General features: G+C 37.0%; 1 protein-coding gene across 1 annotated transcript in view; it reads left to right on the forward strand.

Moving 5' to 3' along the window:
* LOC136875942 (sodium-independent sulfate anion transporter) overlaps window positions 1-24,942 on the forward strand; it is a 77,039-nt gene that overhangs the window by 27,402 nt on the left and 24,695 nt on the right. The window contains exons 3-5 of the mRNA XM_068228269.1: window positions 6,595-6,815; window positions 12,503-12,680; window positions 20,682-20,846. Coding sequence (XP_068084370.1) covers window positions 6,595-6,815; window positions 12,503-12,680; window positions 20,682-20,846 — 564 coding nt within the window. The remainder of the gene's footprint in view (window positions 1-6,594; window positions 6,816-12,502; window positions 12,681-20,681; window positions 20,847-24,942) is intronic.

Genomic DNA, 24,942 nt, shown 5'->3' on the forward strand with positions numbered 1-24,942 from the left:
TTTTCTTGCATTTGGTTATCGTAGATAACTGTCCAATGTCTTGTTCTCCGCTTTGTCATACAAGACATGACAATGTTGCACTATTCTTCCAATGCACCAATACGACACTTGTTCACACGCAAATTCACATATATTAGTTTTATTTTGCCAGTTTCTCACAAAAATTAATCATCTTATTCTTATCTCAACAAATCTCATGTGAATTACTTCTTCATATATATAATACTATAAATACCGACAATCTTCTCTTCCTGATCTTTTTTTAAGGAATATGCACGCTCCGCGATACGGTTCACAATAGTGAAATACCCCTGATACAAAAGAAAGAATTTAGACATATTTCCCGCCTCTGCAGATGATGAAAATGGAACTCTGAGTAGCACCTTGTCACTCAAACTGAATCAATTTTGCCCTTATTAACTTACATATCTTAAGAAATCCATCCTTCTTGGACACAATAATAAAAGGATCAATACTATGACTACAAGATGATCATCATAACGTAATCCAGCATAATGTTTATTTCTTCTTCAACGTCACTAGCATTTTTAAGTTGAATGGGGCACTTACCTCCCACAAATGATGAATGGTCTTGTACTACAAATTTATGTTCATATACGTGTTCTTCCTGACTTACCACTAAATACATCTCGATGCTTACCTAACATCGAACACAATTACTCCTCCTGTAATTCACTCAAATTACCTCATGTCACTGCCTCATACCGACTATCCCTCGGATACTGGTCGTATAGGCACGTGACACCTATCACACCATTTCCTCTTACTAGGAACTCCTTCACTTACCTCTCTTATATCTTTAAAGAACACACGTTACCTTACCTCATCACACCTATCATAATTAACACATACTTCTTTGTCAGTGTCATCCCAGAACAAACACACACTACCTAAATCAAAGTCTACTCTACTTCCATGATTTGCAACCAAGTCAGCTCCCAAAATAACTGAATATACAAGCTTTGGTACAACAAGGCGTGGCTGAAAATTACAATTACATATCTTCTATCGTGATTGGTACCGCTATCATTTTATTTACTCACTGTGACTTACCCAACGACTGTGATAATATCTAATAGTACCTTCTTCATATCACAATTTCCATCATCGGAGTTACTACCTCACTACTTACATCATATTCTCAGCATTACCGGTACCACCTCTCCTCTGATACTCAGCTAACATTTTCCCCCCTCTCTCTACTATACTACTTTTACCAGCCATCACGCGCTCTCTCTCTTTTGCCTCTGTAAACATTCCTTCCAAAGCCTGTCAATGATCTTCTCTTTAAATTCCCACGAATTAGACATATTATCCCAGTACACTCGAAACCATACTTTCACCGATAAAAACATTCAACAAGATTTCCAGCACGTATTCCCATTCAATATTATTATTCCTGAACTTACTTGCAAATCTTTTCTCAACTAGTTTCACAAATTCTATAGGATTGAACTGTTTTCCAGAAAACCTAGTTAAATCACGATCCCTACTGAACAAACCACTCGCCACTATCACCTCTACCGTTGTCTCATCTCTAAATTCCTGCCGTATCACTCCCTGGCAACTCAAAATTTCTTCTTTCGCTACTCTCTCAGCATTCTCTTAAACTATTCTCACGTCTTCCTGCAATTCTTCCTCTCTCTCTCTCTCTCTCACCTGCTGTGATAGCGTTTCCTGTTCGTTCCGTAGTTCAGTGACCCCCCCCCCAAGCCTTCCTTCAATCTGCTCGATTCTACTGACCTGTTCCCCCGTATCTTCCCCAACTGCATTGTAAATCTTGTCCAATCTTTCCTCGACTACCTCATGAATTTCTTCCCGATTGCTAGAAATTTTATCACTTAATTATATGATATTCTCTGTACATGTTCCTTTGACATGCTCAGTCTGAATATGAAGACTGTTCTGATCCAACTCCATTTCACCTTTAATTTCAACACACTTTTCATTTGACTTACTTTCTAACTTAAATTCTAACTTAGATGTTTCTGTTACCGGTACCTCTAATATCTTAGTAATGATCGCATTACGATTTTCGTTATTACTGCCAATTAATTCTTCAATTTTACTCCTTATGGAGTCAATCTGTTTCTTGCAATTTTCATTACTAGTATCAATCTTTTTCTCCACCTTACTACAGCTACCAATCACTTCTTCCATTTGTTTCTTATTATTTTCACTACTACTAATTAATTCTTTCATCTCTTTCTTACTAACCATTTGTTTCCTGAGCTCGGTCATTTCGGCCATGAACAAATTAAAAATATCTTGGTTCATCCCCCCCGCGACTTCCTTTTGAGTTTCAGTGCGTTTCTCAATTTCTGCACTTTCCTGAATTACCTCAGAAGCTTCCATCGTATTCATCTGCTCCCTATTTTCAACTTCATCTTGGATGTTCTTAGAAGCAACCGTCTCCTCATCACATGACTTACTATTGCCTTCCTTGTCTATCTTTAATTCACTAGCAATAGTACGCGATCTCAGTTTAATTTCCCTTTTCAAATCCCTTGACATATCCCCAAAATACAAATATATACAACAAAATTACACACCTGATATTTACCGATTATAATTCCGTTGGCTTAAATGTGCATACTCCTCCCAAAATGAACCTATGATATGCTGTCATTCAGAACAAATTCTGAATTTATTCGAGCACCATGTTGCGAAACCAAATTGTGATATTTAATACTAAAAGGGTGTGGGGTAATAAGTTTACTTTTGTCAACACACCATATGATTTCTGGGAAAAGGAGATTGGCATTCGGTTTCCCCATTTAATTAGAAGTTAAGAAATTTTACTGTTTAAATGAAACGAAAGGTTAATTTGATAGAATAAAATATATTCTTGAAATTGTATATAAAAAAATAGTAAGTTTTGTTGCGATAAAACAGATGTGAATATGAAATTATGACATTGCAACTGAAAGAAACTAGGCATGAATTTGAATTCTTCTTGACCGGACATTTAACAATTTATACGAAACTAGCTGATGTACCCGTGCTTCGCTACGGGATTCTCAGAAAGAGTGACTTTTTGGTTTACCTAACTGAAGTCAACATAGGCCATAACAAAAATGTCAGTAGGATTGTAGCGATTAAAATCAATGTTATCATATAAAATACTCGATCAAATGAAAAACTACACATTTTCTCACTTTTAACGAACAGTACTATGGTGCCGATCTAATAGTCCAAAGTTCCAGAGCTGGAATGACCAGGCCACAGACAGCTGTGAACACTTCTCTGCCATTATTTTGTTAAATATGCACACTTCTGATACCAATCAGTGCCTTCGAATGCTATGATGACCCATTGTGTTACGTACCAGTAGTATCGAAAAATTCATGAAACAGAGGAATAGCATGCTAAAGAAGAAAATTACCTAACTCCCCAGCTACTTCCAACCAATATTTAGGCAGACTGTTGCACTTGTACGACTGGGCGAGTTGGCCGTGTGGTTAGAGGCACGCAGCTGTGACCTTGCATCCGGGATATAGTGAATTCAAACCCCACTATCGGCAGCTCTGAAGATGTTATTCCGTGGATTCCCATTTTTGCACCAGGCAAATGCTGGGGCTGTACGTTAATTAAGCCTAAGGCCGCTTCCTACACACTCATAGCCCTTTCCCATCCCATCGTCGCCATAAGACCTAACTGTGTCGGTGCAACTTCAGGCAAATTTAAAACAAATACTCGGTACGCAGCAGTAATGAGTGGCAACAGAAGACAAAGCACATCACAACAATGGTTAATGTAATGTTGAGTTTCTATATTGTAGTTCTTCACATTTAGTTTCCTTTAGACTCTGTGATATTAGGGCGTCTTATAAAATTATAAAATTATTTATAGCGTAGAATGTAGTTCCTTATTCTCCGACTTTACGAACCGATTTTCATTAAATCCTGTTTACCCATTTTCTCGTGACTCGGCGCTGATAAGGACTTAGTAACTAAAATCCAAACTCATTAATATGTCTGATCATAGCCGGTATGAAACAATGTATAAGACATAAATAATCTGAAATAATAGTATTTAGTATTTGTAGATACAACCACTAATAGCAATTTTTTGGGAATTAAATTTTAGTCCTACCGAGCTCGATAGCTGCAGTTACTTAAGTGCGGCCAGTATCCAGTATTCGGAAGATAGTGGATTCGAACCCCACTGTCGGCAGCCCTGAAGATGTTTTTCCGTGGTTTCCCACTTTCACACCAGGCAAATACTGGGGATGTACCTTAATTAAGGCCACAGATGCTTCCTTCCCACTCCTAGCCCTTTCCTGTCCCATCATCGCCATTAGACCTATCTGTGTCGGTGCGACGTAAAGCAACTTGCAAAAAAAAAAGTTAGGCCTACCCCTAAACTACCATTTCATTATGTGTGAATACAATTATTTACGGCCTAGATTGTAACGACTTATTCCTCGACTTCCCCTACTGATTTTCGTTATGATATGACCATTAATACCAAATATTTGAGAATTAAATTTTAGGCCTTCCCATAAACTACCATTTCACTCAGCATGAGTAAAATTATTTATGGCATAGATTATAGCGACTTATTACCCGACTTCGTATACCGATTTTCATTAAGATGTGACCACTAACATAACTATTTGAGAATTACATTTTAGGCCTTCCCCTAAACTACCATTTCAGTCAGCGTGAATAAAATTATTTATGGCCTAGATTGTAGCGACTTATTACCTGACATTGTATACCGATTTTTATTAAATTTTTATTAAATTATTAAAATTTCTTCAGCCGTTTTCACGTGATGCGAGTACATACATACAGACAGACAGACAGACGGACAGAAATTATGGAAAATTAGAAGTGCATTTCCTTGTTACTGTGGACATGACTGATACAGAAATACCATCCTTTTTTAAATTCTGAGCAATGTACAGACAAAACTCTTATTTTATATATATAGATATATCCCTTACTGGTTCACTTGACTGTAGCTTCAACACTTTGAGTGTAATCAAGACGTATTCCTTAGATCTGGTGTTTACTGTAGATGTGTCACGCCTAATTTGGTGATGTATCCATGTGACTGCTTCTTCTCCATATCATGACTTCTTTGTAAGTCTGTATGGTACGACTTCATTGCAAATGTATCCTTCCATCACTGTTCACCATCCACTTTTTCTGTCTTCACCTTCTGTTTAACTAATGACTCCCGTTGACTGACTGAGGCCACTCCATCTTGTTCACTTAATGGCCAACTGTGGCCTCTCCTTCCAGTAGAATAATGACTGACGCTACAATATGCAGCCACCTTTTATAGACGTTAGGTTGACGCACCTATGTAACCTCCAGAAATAACTATGATCTACTCTCACCTCGTGACAAATATTACCTGTAATGGTGAAATCGCCCGGGGCGACCTGGGTTACTCAAAGAAACTGAGCTCATCGCTAAATGCTCGCGATGACATAGCGATGATGTAGCAATAACTTAGCAGTAATGCCAGCAATATTGCACAATGTACCAATGTCATATCCACATCTGATATACAGCAACTCTTTACTGTACATGTATTTAATGTTAATCTACACACATGTATACATGCATACAGTTAACTACAATCACGTAAGCGACAAGCATTGCAGAATTTAACTGAATAATAATTATAATACAATAATAGTAATCTCACAGATAAAATGATAATAGTATGGACATAATAATAATAATAATAATAATAATAATAATAATAATAATAATAATAATAATAATAATAATAATAATAATAATAAAATACAGATATCATCTTGTAACGGGATTTGAACCATTACAACGGTACTTGTTTTATGGTATAGCATGTTAGAGAATAATAAATAAAAGTGCTCTCCAAGAAATTGTAGACAACAATGGGTAAAATTATACGACACAACACTTCGCACAAATGTAAACTATTTATTTATCAGCAGAGCTGATATCCCGCTGAATCTCTACTTTATTCACTATGAATGATAGCATTAGTTCACCACAAACAGCTGATATTAATACAAAAATCTCGGTCAGTGAATTACTTGGCTCTGATTGGCCAATTCCAATCGACCATGCCTTCGACTATTCTTTCAGTGCAGCCAACGCTAGCGCAGACTTGACATCATTAATTTAACCTAAACGAGTGTCAGAAATTGGTGGTGAAAATGGACACAGGTTTAAACGAGGTACTAAATTTAAACGGGTTTAATTTATACCAGGTTTAACTCAATTTGGATAAAATGCCTCTAAGTGTTATTTTGAATTTTTTTCATAATAATGTGCATGGATAACTTTTTTTGTGCACATTATGGATCTAAACATAAAATATTACAGTAAGTATAATTATTAAATCCATGAGAAGCAAATATTCATTGCTAGGGTAATGTTTGCAAAATATCTGACGCATGTTCCTCTAAACTTCAAAAATAGCGCATAGCCAGTTGATGCATAACACCGTCCAATTACATCATTGAATTCAAAGAAAGTGGCAATCTGTTCTTCACAGAACATCTTAAATTCAGTATTTTCCATCCCTCACAAAATGTATATAACACTTATGCTTCTTTCTCTTCAGGTTTTCTGGTGCAGTTTGTTTCTTTGCCAGTTGTTGCTGGATTCAATTCCGCAGCTGCTATTATCACTGCAACCTCACAGCTCAAGAAGATCTTTGGCCTGCAATTTGATTCTGAAAACTGTCTGGAGACATGGAGAAAGTTAGTGGAAAATATTCACAAATATAACTTGGGAGACGTGATTCTTGGAGTTAGCTGTATTGTTGTTCTCCTTTCTCTCAGGGTAATTAGCTGTTTCTTTTATTCAATAAAGCTATAATATCAGGTAATTTCATTTTGTTTCCTAGCCCATTGATTTCATCATCTTCACCAGGGGAATGATAGAAAATTGCAATCTAATTAAAGCTAACAGGCATTTAAGCATTTGTATTAGATTATGAAGTGAATTGTTAAAAACGTGTTCTTTTTAATTTTTGATATGATACCTAATAAACAGGGCCAAGATATTGAATGCCTAACAACAAATGCTGAAAAATGGCTTACCCTAGAATGACCTGAAATTCCTCAAACAAATCCCTTAAAATGTGTGAAAAAATGACCTGAAAATATGAAAGAAAATAATTATACATTAAGCCAATAGAGTAAACATGTGTACTGTCCACATTATCTTCAACTCGTAATGGAGTGAACAAAATTACTAAGTGTCATCAACTAATAATAATAATAATAATAATAATAATAATAATAATAATAATAATAATAATAGCAAAGCAAAGTCTCCTCCGTACAGGCCATGAAGGCCCTTGGAGGAGTGGAAGGTAAAGGCTTCCACCATTGTTAACTTCGGCACATGATGGGGTAGAGTGGTTAGCTCTACGCCTGGCCGCCTTTGCCCCCAGGAATTAACCTGGTACTCATTTTTGGTGTAGGCTGAGTGAACCTCACGGCCATATGTACCTCTGGAAGTGGAAATCTCGTTTCTTAAATTTTACGACTTCCTGATGGGGATTCACACCCACGTCCTTCCGGGCGAACCGAACACACCTTTACCGCCTCGGCCAGGTAGCCCCTAATAATAATAATATTAATAATAATAATATAATTGTAACAGAGTTTCTGTGGCTCACAGAGAAATAGGAAGTGCCTGGGTTGAATGGCTGGACAAGAAATTACTTAGAGCAGCATTTAACATTAAAAATTTGGAAATTTTATTTCTTTCCTTTTTTAAAATTGGGAGATAGAAAACCTGAATGAATAACAAACAATATTAATGAGCTCATTAGCTCTAACAATATTGTGGACTTAGAAGTCCAAACATCAGGTACAGAAACTTACAATAATTACAAAGTAGTTAATTTCATAAACAAGAGCATAATTACTCTGGACAGGTACCGTACAATATCTACAAGAGCAAAATTTGCTCCTAGCAGGTACATTGCACAGGAGTCTGAGCTCCAAAAATATCATAGTTGAGCCTCACTGTGGCAATCAGTTTCCTTTGTCTACACTTAAATTACACTGGGCAACCCATCGGGTGACCCCACTTTAAAGTGTTCGTCAATTGCTCCACAATAACAATAACATTAAGCACTGTTCCTAAAGGGAACCAAAATGCAGAAACAGTTACAGAATAAACAGGGGCATAATTGCTCATACTACATTGTATTAATAGTAAAAAGAAAAGGGTTGCACATAACCGTCAATGAACAAAAGGCAAGGAGGCGAAACACCTGCATTCCTTATAGAAATTGATAAAAACATAAGTGGGCTAACGGCCCAATGATACCAAGGCTAAACTAAAGTTTTAATGGTTTCTGCAGATATGTGCTATGTACAAATTAACTTTCAATTTGCTCTTAAAGAAAGAAAAAAAATATAGAAAGAACTGAACAAACTCATTTATATGATAAACGTTAATTAATTATGCCTATAAATATGTGCACTATACCAAAGAAATTTTTAATTAGGGCTATCCCATTTTTCAAATTAAGAAAAGGAAAATATAAAATCTTAACCCAGAGGCACAATTAACTTGCTTCCATAGATTTAACTTGCTTGTGTTAAGTTAAGCAGAATTACAAAAGGCAAACCCGAGGAAAGTTACATATTAGTTGCAAGGTTAAAGGGAACTGCCTCAAAAAATTACATTGCATATGCTTAACTGAAAAGCTAAGTCATTTTGATTTAATGGTGAATATGAATTCCAAGGGTAAGCTCCTATGCAAAGGGAAAAATTACCTTTAAATTAAGTTAATGTCCAAAAAATAAGAAGAAATGGTGCTTACCCTGAGGCCGGCATCCCTGGTGAGGACTGATGCAGGAGCGCAACCGCTCACTAGGCTGGTCAAGAACGAAAGACCTGGAGACAAGATCGAGAAACAGGAAATGATGCAACCACAAGGTAACCAATCAGGCTATAGAATTTACTCCCGACTTTCACATTCACCAATTAAATTTTTCCTTATTTAGACCAATCAAAGTTCTCTTCATTTCCGCTGTCCAATGTTTGAGATGTTTCTTTCATGCAACACTAATTTTGCCACTAAAAACAGCACATGCCTGTATAGTCTGTTTCACAAGTAAAATATTAAAACTCGCAGATACCTGATATAAAATATTCCACATGTTAATAATAATATTGTCAACAAACATATTTTCAAAATTGTCATTCTTTTTAAGTTCAAATCATAAATAATTTTTTCTTCACCGGTCCAATCACAATATCTCATATAACATAAATAATTTTTAAAACCTTAAATGAAATTTTCAAAACAATAATTGAAGAGGCTTCCATCATTTTCCCACTGCTGTCCCAATTCCGGCCACAACTACCATGCCGATGGAGGCTGAATTTGTACTTAAATGGCATCCATAGTGTCACAATAAATCTCAGCAATCCCAAAAAATATAGATCGGACAATACTTTTCGATGAGTTCTATATGTCACTCCTTCCCAAACTCCAATCGTAGGAGTGCTGGGGGTGTCTTACCCCCACAGTATTTTTCACCAGATAGTAAGTCGTATATGTACCAAGTTTGGTTGAGAGCTATGCTGGAACACGCACATGCACATTTATCCATAATCTTTATCATTTTGGACATTTTCTTCTTCACCTCCATTGGCAATGGAGACCTAAATGGCATCCGGAGTGTCACTGTTCATCCCAGCTATCCCAAAAAGTACAGATTCAGCACTAACAAAGGTGATTTTCAGTGATGTTTTTCATGTCATTCCTTTCCACCCTCCAACCATAAGGGTGCTAGGGGTGTCTTACCCCCACAGAATTTTTACCCTAGTAGTAAGTATATGTGTACCAAGTTAGGTTGAAATTACATGTTTTGCCTATAAACGCGTCATTTTTAATTCTTTAGCTTTGCTGGTATCATTATGTAAAGATGTTACTCCTTAACTCTGTGAAACGCGCTAAGTACATAATGTAATGTATTGTGGACTAGGGCAATCCTTTGCCACCAATTATTAGAGTGGTGATTTAGTGATTTAATTTTAGGATTACTCAAATTTGACTGAAATTAGAGACCTGTTAATGCCTGATGATTCACTGGTAGGAAATTCTGGAGAGAATTCTAGTCCAGTAAAATGGCCAGATGGAATGAAAAAAAGCTGCTTTTAGTAAACTTTTTAAAATAATTTTATTGGTAATAATTATTACTAAGATATAACTAAAATATTTTTACATATTTTCTAACCCCATGTAGAGGAATATATTTATTTTTGTGTCCATCTCTGGTGGTTAGTAGTGTGATGAATTGTGTGTATTTAATAATAATAATAATAATAATAATAATAATAATAATAATAATAATAATAATAATAATAATAATAAAACCAAACAAAACTCCATGGCGACACAACCCCGAAGGGCCTTATCCTACCAAACAACCACTGCTCAACCTGAGGGCTTGCAAATTGTGAGGTGTCGCGTGGTCAGCATGGCAAATCCTCATGGCCATTATTCTTGGCTCTCTAGACCGGGGCGACCATCTCACCGTCAGATAGCTCCTCAATTGTAATCACTTAGGCTGAGTGGACCTCGAACCAGCCCTCAAGTCCAGGTAAAAATCCCTGACATGACTGGGAATCGAGCCCGGGGCCTTCAGGTAATGTAATAATAATAATAATAATCAACATAATCACCATCCAGAGACATGAGACTTTCATACTCACAATGGTTTTTGAGAGGAAGGCAATAAGACTGATTACCAATAATAAAATCCTTATAATTATCACAGTCGGCAACAATTTTTGAAACAGTGTGCAAATGCAGCTCACGATGATGTTCTTTGTTTTGCTATAAATATTACAAAACTGATCTAAATAAGCAATTTGCATCACCTAGTGTAGCTAAAATCCTTCAGGTTTCCATGACAGTAAATTTGATGGACAATGCTTGTGACAGAGAAGTGAGATAGAAAAAACCAGTAGGATGGCCAAAATGTGAAATGGGAAGATGTAGACGAACAGAAACTCTCTGACAGAAAGAAATGGCAAGCGCTTATACACCACACCCAGGAAACTGGAACTGGAAAATGATGATGAATATTTGTGTAGTCAATGTGAAATACTCTCAACAAACCATGAGTGCACGACCGACTGCTCACTTATGTAGACCTCAGTAAGGAGATGTCATACCAGATGGGGCTCACGTGTACGCCCTTTAGAATTCCCGTCATGCACATGGCTAACAATGGACCAACAGGTGGCCTTGAAGTACTGGCAAGCACTTTGGCCAATCAGAATGCTACATTCTTCTTGAATAATTTAAAAATATACAGCAAGAAATGTTTATGCTTTTGAAGACACTTTGCAAATCTACAGGCCAAGAGCTTTCGTCAGAATACTTTATGATGTCAGTCGGTTCAGCCGTTCTCTCAAACTTACGGTCACCGGGCGAGTTGGCCGTGCGCGTAGAGGCGCGCGGCTGTGAGCTTGCATCCGGGAGATAGTAGGTTCGAATCCCACTATTGGCAGCCCTGAAGATGGTTTTCCGTGGTTTCCCATTTTCACACCAGGCAAATGCTGGGGCTGTACCTTAATTAAGGCCACGGCCGCTTCCTTCCAACTCCTAGGCCTTTCCTATCCCATCGTCGCCATAAGACCTATCTGTGTCGGTGCGACGTAAAGCCCCTAGCAAAAAACTTATGGTAACAAAAATCATTTTAATTATATAAAAGATAAAAGTAATAATAATAATAATAATAATAATAATAATAATAATAATAATCATCATCATCATCATCATCATCATCATAAATACAGAAACATTGAGAGAATAATGTTTCAGTCTTTTCTTTAAATGCAGTTCTTAACAAAGCAAAATAACTGAGCATTTATATGTTGTCATTGTTAGGATATCCAGGATATTCAGAATTCACTGATATTCTGGATAACATGTGTTTGTCCTGACCCTCATATTTCTGAATGGCAAATCTTTTATCTGCTATCCCTTTCAATTCACGTAGGTCTATTTCTCAGAAAATCGTTTGACTACCTGCAGAAAAAAAATTCTTGCCGAATTGTGAAATAATTTTCTTTTAATGGACTGCTTTAGATGGCTTTATCATTGGTATTGTAACACATTAAGTGAATCACATACAAAGAAATAAAACTTGCAGAGTGAAATAAAACAAAACCAATAAACACGTATGTGTGTGTTAGTTCTTGGACATTTCAACATCCTGACTTTGTGCATAATGTATAAATAACATTAATTCCAAGTTTGACAAAGGAATTATTTCTATGTTGTACTTTCAAAAAATAGGATTTTACAAATAAATTTATGCCAAACTTTTCAAATTCCATTTATAACACAAAACATGAGTGTATGGCCTCCATTGCCAAGCACTTCCTGTAATATTACTGGTGGGAATAGGTGAAATAGGTTTATTTTTTGCAGTTACTACCACTCCCATGTCGATATCTTAGTTGTCAACATTACTATTTTCATACAGAGACTGAAATATGTGAAGATTCCTTATGATAAAGAGAACCCGAAGGCAGGCAGAAAGAGAGCTCTGAAGAAAGTGCTGCGGTTCATTGCAATGGGGAGAAATGCCCTGGTAGTCATCGTATGTGCCGCAGTAGCTTATGCTCTTAAGAAGAAAGGAGACGTTCCCTTTTCACTGGCAGGTGAGTGTTAAAGTATAATTTATGGCAACTGAGGACATTCTATCCAAATTAGACAATAGGCTAGTGTAATGTGTTCTTTCATTCTTTTCTAACGTAAAAACTCTTCTGATGTGGTTATTTATTTGATGTTTGGAAATGAAAAACCTACAACCTGTTTTCCAGTCATTGACCGGGTCAGGGATGTAATCAATGAAACATATATAGGCTGTTATTACAATGGGGTCGCCACTCCCAAGGTGATTTATTAATGAGTGATAAATGCTATGAAATGATAATGGAGAGTGTTGCTGGAATGAAAGATGACAGGGAAAACCGGAGTACCCGGAGAAAAATCTGTCCCGCCTCCTCTTTGTCCAGCACAAATCTCCATGGAGTCACCGGGATTTCAACTACGGTATCCAGCGGTGAGAGGCCGACGCGCTGCTGTCTGAGCTACGGAGGCTGTTTGGAAATATTATGTACAAATATTTAAAATGTCACATGACAAGGAGGGCTTATAGCATCCGATCTAATGCACTGATGTACACTAGGGCTGTAGGTGTTTCCAACAGAAGATCAGAGAAGTCCCCTTGATGAGCTCTTGTCTTACATTCAGGCACATTGTAGTGAATAATTTATATAAGAGCACCACAGTCACAATACATCACTTCTCCAGTACATTATTCTGGCTTCTAATTTTACCCTACTTATTAAAATATTCAGTGCAGATCTATGATTGGGTAAAATCCTATTAAGTCAAAGTTTTCGTGGATAAATTAAAACCAGATCAAGGCTGTTTCCAGTGGCAGCTTGTGACAATCAACAAAAAAGTAACATAGGTACTGTACATAAATCACTTCACTAAAAGTTCCTTGTATGGTTCCTTTTTCACAAATTATATGGTAGAACCCTTGTAAGCGAGGATAAATTTTATTCTAGACTAATGTTAGTGTAAAACCAAAGTAAAATTCATAATAACTTTACTACTGTGAATATTGAAGGATGAAAGCACTATTCTTGGTTCTTAAATGGCCTACCAAGCGACCACTGGTCAGCGCGGTGGCCTACAGATTATGAGGTGTCATGTGGTCAGCACGACAAATCCTCTCAGCCGTTATTCTTGGCTTTCTAGGCCGGAGCTGCCATCTCACCTTCATACAGTTCCTCAATTGTAATCACATCGGCTGAGTGGATCTCTAACCAGTCCTCAAATCCAGGTAAAAATTCCTGACCTGGCCGGGAATCAAGCCCGGAGCATCTGGTAAGAGGCAGGTGCGCAACTCCCACACCACAGGGCTGGCTGTGTCAGTGTAGAACAAAAGTAAATTCATAATAACTTTACTGCACTGTGAACATTGAAGGATGCGAGCACTATTCTTGGTTTTAAAATAACACTACGTTCACTAAGTTCACCGAGAAGCATAGAAATAATGTGTACTGCATTTACCAGTCGATTTTTTAAAATAATTGTTTTTGAATTGACCCCAATAGTCCCCACATTATCTCGGTTAATTAGGGTCCTACTGTATCACATGCTAATTATTCTCGTATTGGAAATTATAGACAACACTAGCATAGGGAATTCAATACTCGCATTTTTGTGTACATGAGAATTTTCATGCTAATTATTTTTGCACTCAAATGAGTAAGGTCTGTGCACCCAGCTGAATTCCATGCATTTCTTTCTTTGTTGAACAATAAACAGGGAAAACAAAAAAGCACATTCCTAAATCTACATCCACAGAGCCACTTGCGGGTTTCGTATACTTCTCTCTTAAACTTACCCCTATACTCACGTTTGTCAGTTTTTGTAACTTTTTCGATAATCAAATCTGGTCTGTCTTGTCCAAGCCTTTTAGTTTCGAACTTATCCTGAGATGTTAATCTTTCGCTGGTTAAAATTACCTGAACTGAATTCATTTCCTCTTACACAAAGAATACCATGGTTACAAACCATACAAACATAGAAGCAAAACACAACACCCAAATAAATTTCACTTGAAAAGATATTCCAATCAAAAGGTTAAGCAAATTTCTTCCCGCGATTACGAACACCTGTTCACAATGAGCTAGAAAATGCCTATTCAGAATTACTAAAAAAATCTGCCAGTAATTTAATGCAATAGTAGCTCCTGCGAGGCTGTGGCTAACCATAATATGGGAGGTGGCGGACCCTTGTGGTCAACTGTAATACTGCCACTGGTTTGAGGGTTGCTCTAAACGACAAGGCACGTACCTTACCATGCTCCTCGCTAATGGGAATATCAGTGCATAAACCTTGACGTCATCTGCTTTGCGCATGCATATAGTCTTCAACACAATAGCGCATTATCCAGCGTGCTCGCTGCACTGTCAGTCAAACCGAACCACTGTCGGTGTAACGGAGCTTCGATATAAGTCGAATGCTTTCGAACGATTGTCGAAATCAGGTCGAAAGAAAGGAAAGTTTTAAATTATCCATGAATACAGAAAGTTGTATTAAAACTGGGTGTTCACGTGCTTATGTGCTCCTAACAGCCCACCATCACTGGCTGTTTCTCTTTTAATAGGCTGAAGATTTGTGTCCAACCATTCTCCTCTTATTAGGGCATCAAATTGGCTCTATGTTAATCACTGATCATAACCAGTTGATGAATCTTTTGACTGAAGTCACTTCCTGTTAAAGTCAGGAATGTCTTCATGACTAGGCAGATCTGGATTTCCTAATATCTTCTTGTGTTCTTAAATCAGAGCAATTTTTCATCAATCATCAACAATCTGCAGTTACACCTCTCGCCCAGGTGACAGATTCCCTATTAGCTTTCTTTTACACATTTTTGAAGAATTTGGAAATTTATCACACATTTCCCTTGATAATTTACTCGAATCTCTTACTCCTCATCCTATAAATGCATATTTGCCTCAATTTTTCCACTTGAATTCCAACTTTATCTCTGTACAGATGAGGCAGTATAGCACTGTTTTGGAATGAAAGACAATGGGGGGGAGACCAGTGACTAGTCTCACAGATGTTGACTAGCTTAACATAAGGGCTGTTCAAACCAAACTTGAGCACAATATTCAGACTAGACCTGCATCAGAACACCTCAGATTAGCAAGGTTGTACCACAAAACTTCTCCAATATTCATTGTTATGACAGACAGACAGACAGACAGACAGACAGACAGACAGACAGACAGACAGACAGACAGACAGACAGACAGACAGACAGACAGACAGACAGACAGACAGACAGACAGACAGACAGACAGACAGACAGACAAATAAATAAATAAATAAATAAATAAATAATTAAATAAATAAATAATTAAATAAATAAATAAATAAATAAATAATAAATAAATAAACAAATACATAAATAAATAAACAAATAAATAAATAAATCAATCAAACAATCAATCAATCCTGGTCTTTCAAATGGTATGTGTATAATAACATTAGCCATTCTGTTGTTCAAACAGAATACTTGGGATTTTCTTGTGCTTCTGATCTGGTAACTTGTAATTATGCTATCACCATATAACTCAATTTCCATTGACAAACAGACTGAAGAAGGAATGAGAGCAGTGTTAATATCATCATCACTAGTCGTTTTGCTCATTGCTAAGCATTGAGACCACATAACTCTATTATTTCTGTGTTGCAGCCTTGACGAGATGCCTCCATCCAGAGCGATTTTCAGCTTTCCTTAACATAATCTGAAGAGGTAGCCAGTGACTTTCTTCACTTGATCTAACCATCTACTTGCTGTTCTTTCCCGTAGTATACTGCCTTCAACTTTGCCTTGCAAAATGGTATTTTCTACGTTCTCTTCTGAAATCTGGCCAAGGAACTGGAGGTAACACTCACTCACATGGGAAGCTAGATGTTTCTTGATGCACAGTTCATTCAGAATGGAAACATTGGCTCTTCTTCCATCCGGGGTACACGCAGCATTCTCCGCCAACACCACATCTCAAGGGGATCAATTCGACTATTGTCTCTAGCATTCACGGTCCAGGTCTCACAGCCGTACAAAAAGACTGAGAACACTAGTGATTCCACCAAGCACATCTTCATAGCTTTTGATATTGCCTGGTTCTGCCAGATCTTAGGGAGTTTAACCATTGCAGCATAACAATTATTATTATTAAATTATTGTCATATGGTCCACCCTTTTTCAATACTATATTATGCAATATTATTGAATTACATTACTAAACTAGGGACTAGTTTTGGCCTTGACTGGCCATCTTTAGCCTTAATGTAATAACTATGCAAATGTAAAAACACACAACTGATATGAAAACTAATGTCAAACACACAATTAACATTAAAATCTGGGACTAATTACATATTTTTGTGTACTGTAAAGTCAATACAAAACATATATGAGATTCTTAAATTGCAATATCAAGACTTCATACAATTTCACATGCTTTAAACTGCATCACTTCATGATTTACAGAATTGCTGTTATCTCTTGCTTCCCTAACACAGTCCAGAACTTTTATGTCCACATTTTTGTATTCTCCTTTTTCACAATGCATAAAGAATTCTATGTTGGTTTGTTTTTTGTTTTTCAATAATTGGTCACCCTGTTTATGCCAAAAATGAATCATACAGGGCTGCACTTTGTATTTACAACTCTGAAGCATATTCTAACACATTCAATTTGAAGGATGCTGTGAAACTTGTTCTCTTGCTAATTTTCACTCCTGCTTATATACTGGAAACTTCTTAATTACTCACTATATGATGCCACACAAAATACAGAGCTTGGAAGCTGCAACAGCATTGAGAAATGTTGGATAGAGGGAGAGAGTAGCCAAGACCAAGGCCAATGTAGAGATGGTGAGGAAGCATGGATGGGTCTTACTCTCAACTGAAATGTGTCACTTACTGTCTGGTCACTTAAAATATATTCTACAATTTTTTTCCAAATCCTTTTTTTCCAACTATTTCTTCTTGATATTAGTCAAAATTATGAAGGGGGGATGGGGGTTGCTATCGGTGAGGGGCTGTTAAAGGCGAGTAAATATGGTATGATTGAAAAAAATTACTCTATGCACCTAAACAGCGGTGAGTTGATACATTATGTAACAACATGAAAAAAGTAAACCTACATCTGGCATCTTTCTCTCTCTCTCTCTTATTGTTCCCTCCATTCTGATGATCATGATCTGTGTGGAAGCTATTGGTCAGTCATCTCCATCTCCACTGTGTTAAGTGGAGCTAATACCTTAACTCTTGTAAGGTATGTTAGTGACTAACCATAATGGAATATTAAAGATTTTTCTTGAATGCTATTTTAAACTTTAACTTTCAAAGATCATTTGTTGCTGGCTACTAGCCAGACTTACATACTGCAAAGGCAAGTAAGCTTCTAGACCGTAGGTCTGTAATATCTTTGAGGTTGAGACAGAGGTACTCCTGAAGTCTGCAATAACTGGATGGGGAGGGCCCATGGAAAATAAATGGTGGTTGGTACATGTAGATGTTAATGGGGTGGAACGAGTACTTTTGGATGCACATCCGTTTTGTACTTTTTTCTAAACAAGTCATCACTGGTATTAAGGTATTAGTCTTTTTGACGTACTACGACTATTATTATTATTGGGGAAGATAATATACACCAATAAGAAAGTTGTTTCCGATCTCTGGAAATGACTTTGAAGTCGCACCATAGCAGTTTGGTGCACATGCAAGTGACATTGTTGGGTGGGATTATTACAACCAAACTTGTTTGTGCATGTGTAGTGTTCACAAGCTTGCAGCTCAAGTGATGCCAAAGAAAATTTGAACCTTATTAGAAAGGATATATTACGGCCCTTTCCAATGACAACTATAGCTATTTTGCTCGTATTGAACAGTGCAGGGAGAGGAATTTTACAGTGATAAAGAAAGGGACCAACTATGTCTTGAATAAGAAAGGAAAGACGGGATTAATTCTGAAGCGAATCCATGACCTTCCCCAAGCCATACTCTAGAGGTCATAAGGAAGGTGAAGACCACTGCATCCAGCAGCAGTCCAGCTATCCAACAGGCCATAGCAAGTAAGTTGAGGATATCATTAAAAACTGTTAACACAATAATCAACAGGGATTTAAAATGAGATAAACAGAAAGGGCCAGGTTCACAAGTTGTTGGATTGTCATATTGCAGAATGGTGCACAAACAGTAGGAAACTCTATGAGAATTACCTAGCAGGCAAAAAATGGAAATTTATGGTCACATTAGATGACACATATGTCTATCTGAGTGACTGCAACAAACCCCATGTGATTTACTATTGGGAGAAGGGTGAAAAAGGTTAGACAAAATGGTATACAGAATGCAAAAAATTTTCTCCAGGAGATTTATTGTACATCTGTCAACCCGGCCGAGTAGAAACCCGTTACTACCCTTATGCTGGATTGCTCCGTGCATGGGGACAGACCCATCTGGCCAAAGCAGGGGAAGAGGCGTGGATAAGGCTTGAATCTCCCTGGTTGAGGTATTTTTGGGTTTCTCACGTTTACCCCCGAATGGTTTCACGTACTCTTGAACTCTCTCTTCAAAGTTCTTTTCAACTTTCCCTCACGGTACTTGTTTGCTATCGGTCTCGTGGTCATATTTAGTCTTAGATGGAGTTTACCACCCACTTAGGGCTGCACTCTCAAGCAACCCGACTCTAAGGAGAGATCCTCCTGGAAGCCGCAGCAGTCTGTACGGGCCTGGCAGCCTCTGCGGAGCATGGCCCCATTCAAGAAGGACTTGAACTCGCCGCAGGTTCCCGAAATAAGTTGACCCTCCCAAACACCACATTTCTCGGCAGGGTGAACCTGCGAGATTCGGTGCTGGGCTCTTCCCTGTTCGCTCACTGCTACTAAGGGAATCCTTGTTAGTTACTTTTCCTCCACTTAATAATATGCTTAAATTCAGCGGGTAGTCTCGCCTGCTCTGAGGTCGTGTTTGGTTTGTGTGTGTCGCACAAAATGTTCTGTCGCTGCACACACGGTACACATTTTTGAGCTTGGTCGCAGGGCATGGGCGGCGAACTGGCGCCAGCAGACACAAAGATACTGCCCGGACCAACCCTCCCGTCTCACACACTCTCAGTGGTGGTGTCGACCGGTCCAGCTATTTATGGTTATCACTGGGTACTGCAATAGTGGAAAGTAAAAAATCTGCCATGTTTCTAAAAAACACAAAAGTTAGCTCCCTACGCTATCAAAATGAAGTCCTGACTCTAATTTACCAAACTGCAATCCCAGCTCTGTATGGTGCAGACTCAGAGAAGGTGTGGGTGCATCAAGATAAAATGTCCATTCATACTTCAGGTTCAACCCTCGTATTCTTAAGGAGAATGGAACAAGAAACATGAATACATACTATACCCTTTACTGATATCACAGAGAAGTCACCAGATGCTTCTCCCATGGACTCATGAGTATTTGGATTTCTGAAAAGGGCATTGGGAAACAGGCATCCTCGTATTGTGGAAGGCTCATGGAAAGCTTGTGAGGAGTGGAACAACATGGACAAGGCTGTGTTACATAAAGTCTTCTTCAGTGGAAATTGAGGTAAAGAGCTATAGTTCATATGAGGGGACATTAGATGGAGCGTGACCAATAGTGGACATGTGGTTTTCCTTAAGGTAAGGCCTTTACAAATTTTGTTTCCAGAGATCAGAAACAACCTTGGTAACAATACAAAAAACTGAAATTGTGATCATTTTTTATGGTTCAAAACCCTGAAGAATGACAATTGCATAGGTGATCGGTTTTACCCCAATATATGGGGTAATTCCAATCATACTTCAGATAAAAATTAGTGAGAAACCTGACTGATCAGAGTTTTGTGAATTTATGAATTTTGAACATTTGTATGCAATTCCCTCAAAGTCATTTTGACAAATGGCTTGTGAAAATGATCAGTACTGATAATACCCTAGTTTATGGTAACCTTTAGTTTGTGAAGATTCATTGTCATTGTTGGCTTCTTTAAATTCCAAGACCTTGCTAACTTAATAATTAGAAATGTTATTATCCTCATTACAGGTAATATTGATCCTGGAATGCCACAGGCTGAAGTGCCCCCATTCTCCACAACCTTTGGCAATCAGACATACTCTTTCATAGAGATGTGTGAATACCTGAGTTCGGGTATTGCAATTGTGCCTATCGTATCCACCATAGGGAATATTGCGATTGCTAAAGCTTTTGGTAAGTACTGTTTAATAATTGAACTGATTTAATTGAACTCAGTTGAATTAAAATTAGATTGGTTTCAAGTGAAATCATAAGCCAGTTTTCAACCAAGAGAAGAGTGGAAGTTACTCATCATGAAACCACACTTTAACTAGAGACTCTATCATGCAAATTTTTGTGGAACAGTCAAGTTTTGTGAGTCTCTTTTTAAAAATCACCCACAAGTTCTCTGCTGGATTAATATCAGGAGAGCTCCCTGGCCACTCTAGGACAAAAATGTCTTCACTTTCTTTAAAGAATGAAAGGAGCCAAATCTTGCTGAAAAATTCAATCATCATATGGAAATCTCTTCTGCAGCTCACCAACAACTCTCCTTTCCAGCATTTAGATATATAACAAAAGAGTGACTGAATGGGCGACTGAACATCCTAATATTCTATCTGAAGTACAACTGATACTAAGAGCCCCAGTCCTTCATGCTTGAAACACCCTCAAAACATCTTCTTCACAAGGTGTGCTGAAGTCAATGGCTCATTCTTCACTCGACACACATATTAAACCCTCTGCCCCTGCACTTCAAAGTGACTCCCATCAGAGAAAATAACTTTCTTCCAGTGTTCCATTGTCCAGTTCTGATGACTATGTGTCTACAAGACATTTCCTGCACATATCTCCTGTTAGAAGGTGTATCTTGACAGGTTTGCAGGCTTTTATTCCAGCTGCCAGAAGTTCATGATGAACAGTATAAATGTGCAGATTCAGTCCCTTATCCCCCAATTCATGATCCAAGTCCACGTAAGTGAGTCAGGGAGTTTGATATGTTTCTTCTCAGGAGAAACACTACATCAGTTGACATTGTTTTCTTTTTCCTGACACAGTTTCCCTTTTTCTGTGGAGAAATTGAGCCGTTCTGTTTGTGCTTCTATTTATAGTGCCTACACCAACATTAAATTTAATAGCTGTCATCATCAGATAACTCCTCAATTGTAATCATGTAGGCTGAGTAGACTTCAAACCAACCATCAGGTCCAGGTAAAAATACCTAACCTGGCCTAGAACTGAACCTGGGGCCTCCAGGTTAGAGGCAGGTATACTATCCTTAAGTGTGGGACCAACAAATTACTGGAAGCATGATCAACAAATCATGAATTTTTTAATCTGGGAGGGACAGTTGAACCAGAAAGTAATGGAACAAGCTAGACGGAAAAGTATTTGATACATGGTGCTGGTAAGGCCAGATGAGCTCTATAGAGAAACTGAAGTAATAGATTGTATAAGTGACACTGGAGCTGTTTTTGTCATAGTTAAAAATAAATGCGATAGGAGGAAAGTTGTAAAAGTAATACTATTTGGCAATACCATATGTTTGATAATACAGGCATAAGGGAGATTTCAAAAAGTAATTATGATCAGTAGAAAATGGTGAATAAAAATGTAAACAGCCTGTGGGATGGGTTTAAAGCAACTGTTGAGGAATGTGAAAACAGGCACGTACCTTCAAAGATGTTAAGGAACGGTAAATAATATTCCATCTGAAGTACTTACTTGATTACTGTTTGTTTGAAGGAGCTATATCAAATTAATGGAGAGTTGCTATAGTAGCCCCAGTGCCCAAAGAGAAGGGTGATAAATAGAGCCCGAATTTTTAGGTGCAGATAGGTTAGACTGCAAACTTATTTAAGCCAATAAGAAGTGTACCCTACCGTGTACAACAGTTATGCTATGAGGTTTGCATAGACATTAGGAGTACAGCCTATAGAACTCCTAAAATGTATGTTAATCTTGCTACAGTATGGAAGAGCGGGTTGTGAGACACTTCCTATTAACCAAATCAGTTTGCATTCTAACCTATTACCACCTAAAAATCCGAAGTCTAGTGATAAACATAAAGACTTTATTACAGGCCAGTCAGCTTGACAAGTGTTGTGTGTAAGCTGGTGGGAATGTATTATTTCTGATTATATCAGACATGTTTGCAAAATTTCTAACTGGTTTGATAGAAGGCAGTTGGGGTTTAAGAAAAAGTCATTTCACTGAGAATCAACTTGTAGGATTCCAGCAAAATATAGCAGATAGTTTAGATTCAGGAGGTAAAATGGACTGTATCACTATTGACCTATCCAAGGCTGTTGATGAGTTAGATCACAGAAGACTACTGACAAAAATGAGGGATATTTGACTTAACAAAAGAGTGACTGATTGGGTGACTGAATATCCAGAAAATAGAACTCAAAGAATTAGAGTAGGTGAAGCATTATCTGATCTGTAATCATTAAGAGAGGAATTCTTCAAGGCAGTTTTTTGGACCTTTTTCTTACATATAAAGAATATGAGGAAGGAACTGGAATAAGATATGAGGCTTTTTTGGAGATGATGTTATACTATATAGACTGATAAATAAGTTACAGGATTGTGAGCAACTGTAAGAAGACCTTGACAATGTTTTGAGATGGAAAGCAGACAATGCTATTTATTAATTACTGTATTTATGTGGTAAATATACCTCATGGGGACCACAGTAAATACCTTCAATGTGGTAATCGTATAAACGGGATTGTATATAAAGGTTACAGATCTCTTCATATGATTATGATGGTATTTAAGGGTTGTAGTAGTAAGCATGTAAAGGAGAGGGCATATAAGTCACTGATAAGGCCACAATTTGTCTACAGGATCCTCACTACGATTACTTGATTAGAGAACTAAAAAAAAAAAACCAAAGAAAAGCAATACAGTATGATTTGTTACGGGTGATATCCAACAAAAGATTAGTGTTACAAAAATGTTGCAAATTTTGGGTTGGGAAGACTTGGCAGTAAGGAGACAAGCTGTTTGACTATAATGTCCAATAACGGACCAACTATATTGGAATTAAGCGATATGTTCTGAGCTGTCAGTAAAGATGTGGCGTGAATGACATAAGTAGAAAAATAAGTTTGAGTGGTGTTTTTAAAAGTAAAGAAGATCACAAAATGAAGACAAAGTTGGAATGCAAGAGGACAGATTGGGGTAAATATTCATTTATAGGAAGAGGAGTTAGGGATTGGAATAATTTACCAAGGGAGATATTTGATAAATTTCCAACTTCTTTGAAATTATTTAAGAAAAATACTAGGTAAACAGCTAATAAGAAATCTGCCACCTGCCCTAAATGCAGATCACTGGTGACTGATTGATTGATTGATTGATTGATTGATTGATTGATTGATTGATTGATTGATTGATTGATTGATTGATTGATTTATTTATTTATTTATTTATTTATTTATTTATTTATTTATTTATTTATTTATTTATTCATTTATTTATTTATTTCAGTGTAGAATTTTGCTAATACCATAATCTGAGACATTGTCGAAAATTGAGGTTAATAGGAAAATGTCACACTTGGTAATTTATTTATTTTTCAATTGATAATCCAACTTTGTATGGAAGCAATGTTAAAACTAATTCATTTTAAAAGAAGTCAACATTATTGTACCCAGGCCTAAATAATTAAATTTTTAAATTGTATTTCATCACATCTTATTTATATTCAATTTTATTTGAAATGTATATATCGTATTTACGCAAATAATCCCCACCACCAAATAATCCCTGCACCCTAACTTTAGGAAGGCTGATTTTGAAAAAAATGCCAACATTGATTCAAATAAAACCCGCACTTCAATTTTGTGCCTCAATTTAAAAAAAAATATGCGGGTATTATTCGCGTAAATACGGTATTCATATTATTTCAAGTATTTTAAGCAACAAGATTATTAATGACTCCAAAGACCATAGCCTTTCATGCATTCTACAGTATTTTCTGTCATATGTATTTATTTTTTGGATGTCATGGTGTGAATTATCATTGGTGAGTATCTTCTCTTTGGTAATGTTAATTTACGGTATGTCATCATTAAGGCCCAGATTTTTTGTAATATCAAAGTAGTAAATATCAGTGAAATATGTAATATTCATCAAATATGTATTGGTAATAATGCATTAAATTTACAAGAACATTTTTCTATTTGTTTTATTATGACTTATGGTTATGATATGACAATACAATTGTTTTAAATACCTCCATATTTTACAGCACAGTTGTTACTTGAGATAATTTACATAG

The sequence above is a fragment of the Anabrus simplex genome, chromosome 6, assembly GCF_040414725.1.
Source record: "Anabrus simplex isolate iqAnaSimp1 chromosome 6, ASM4041472v1, whole genome shotgun sequence".
NCBI classification, from domain to species: Eukaryota; Metazoa; Arthropoda; class Insecta; order Orthoptera; family Tettigoniidae; genus Anabrus; species Anabrus simplex.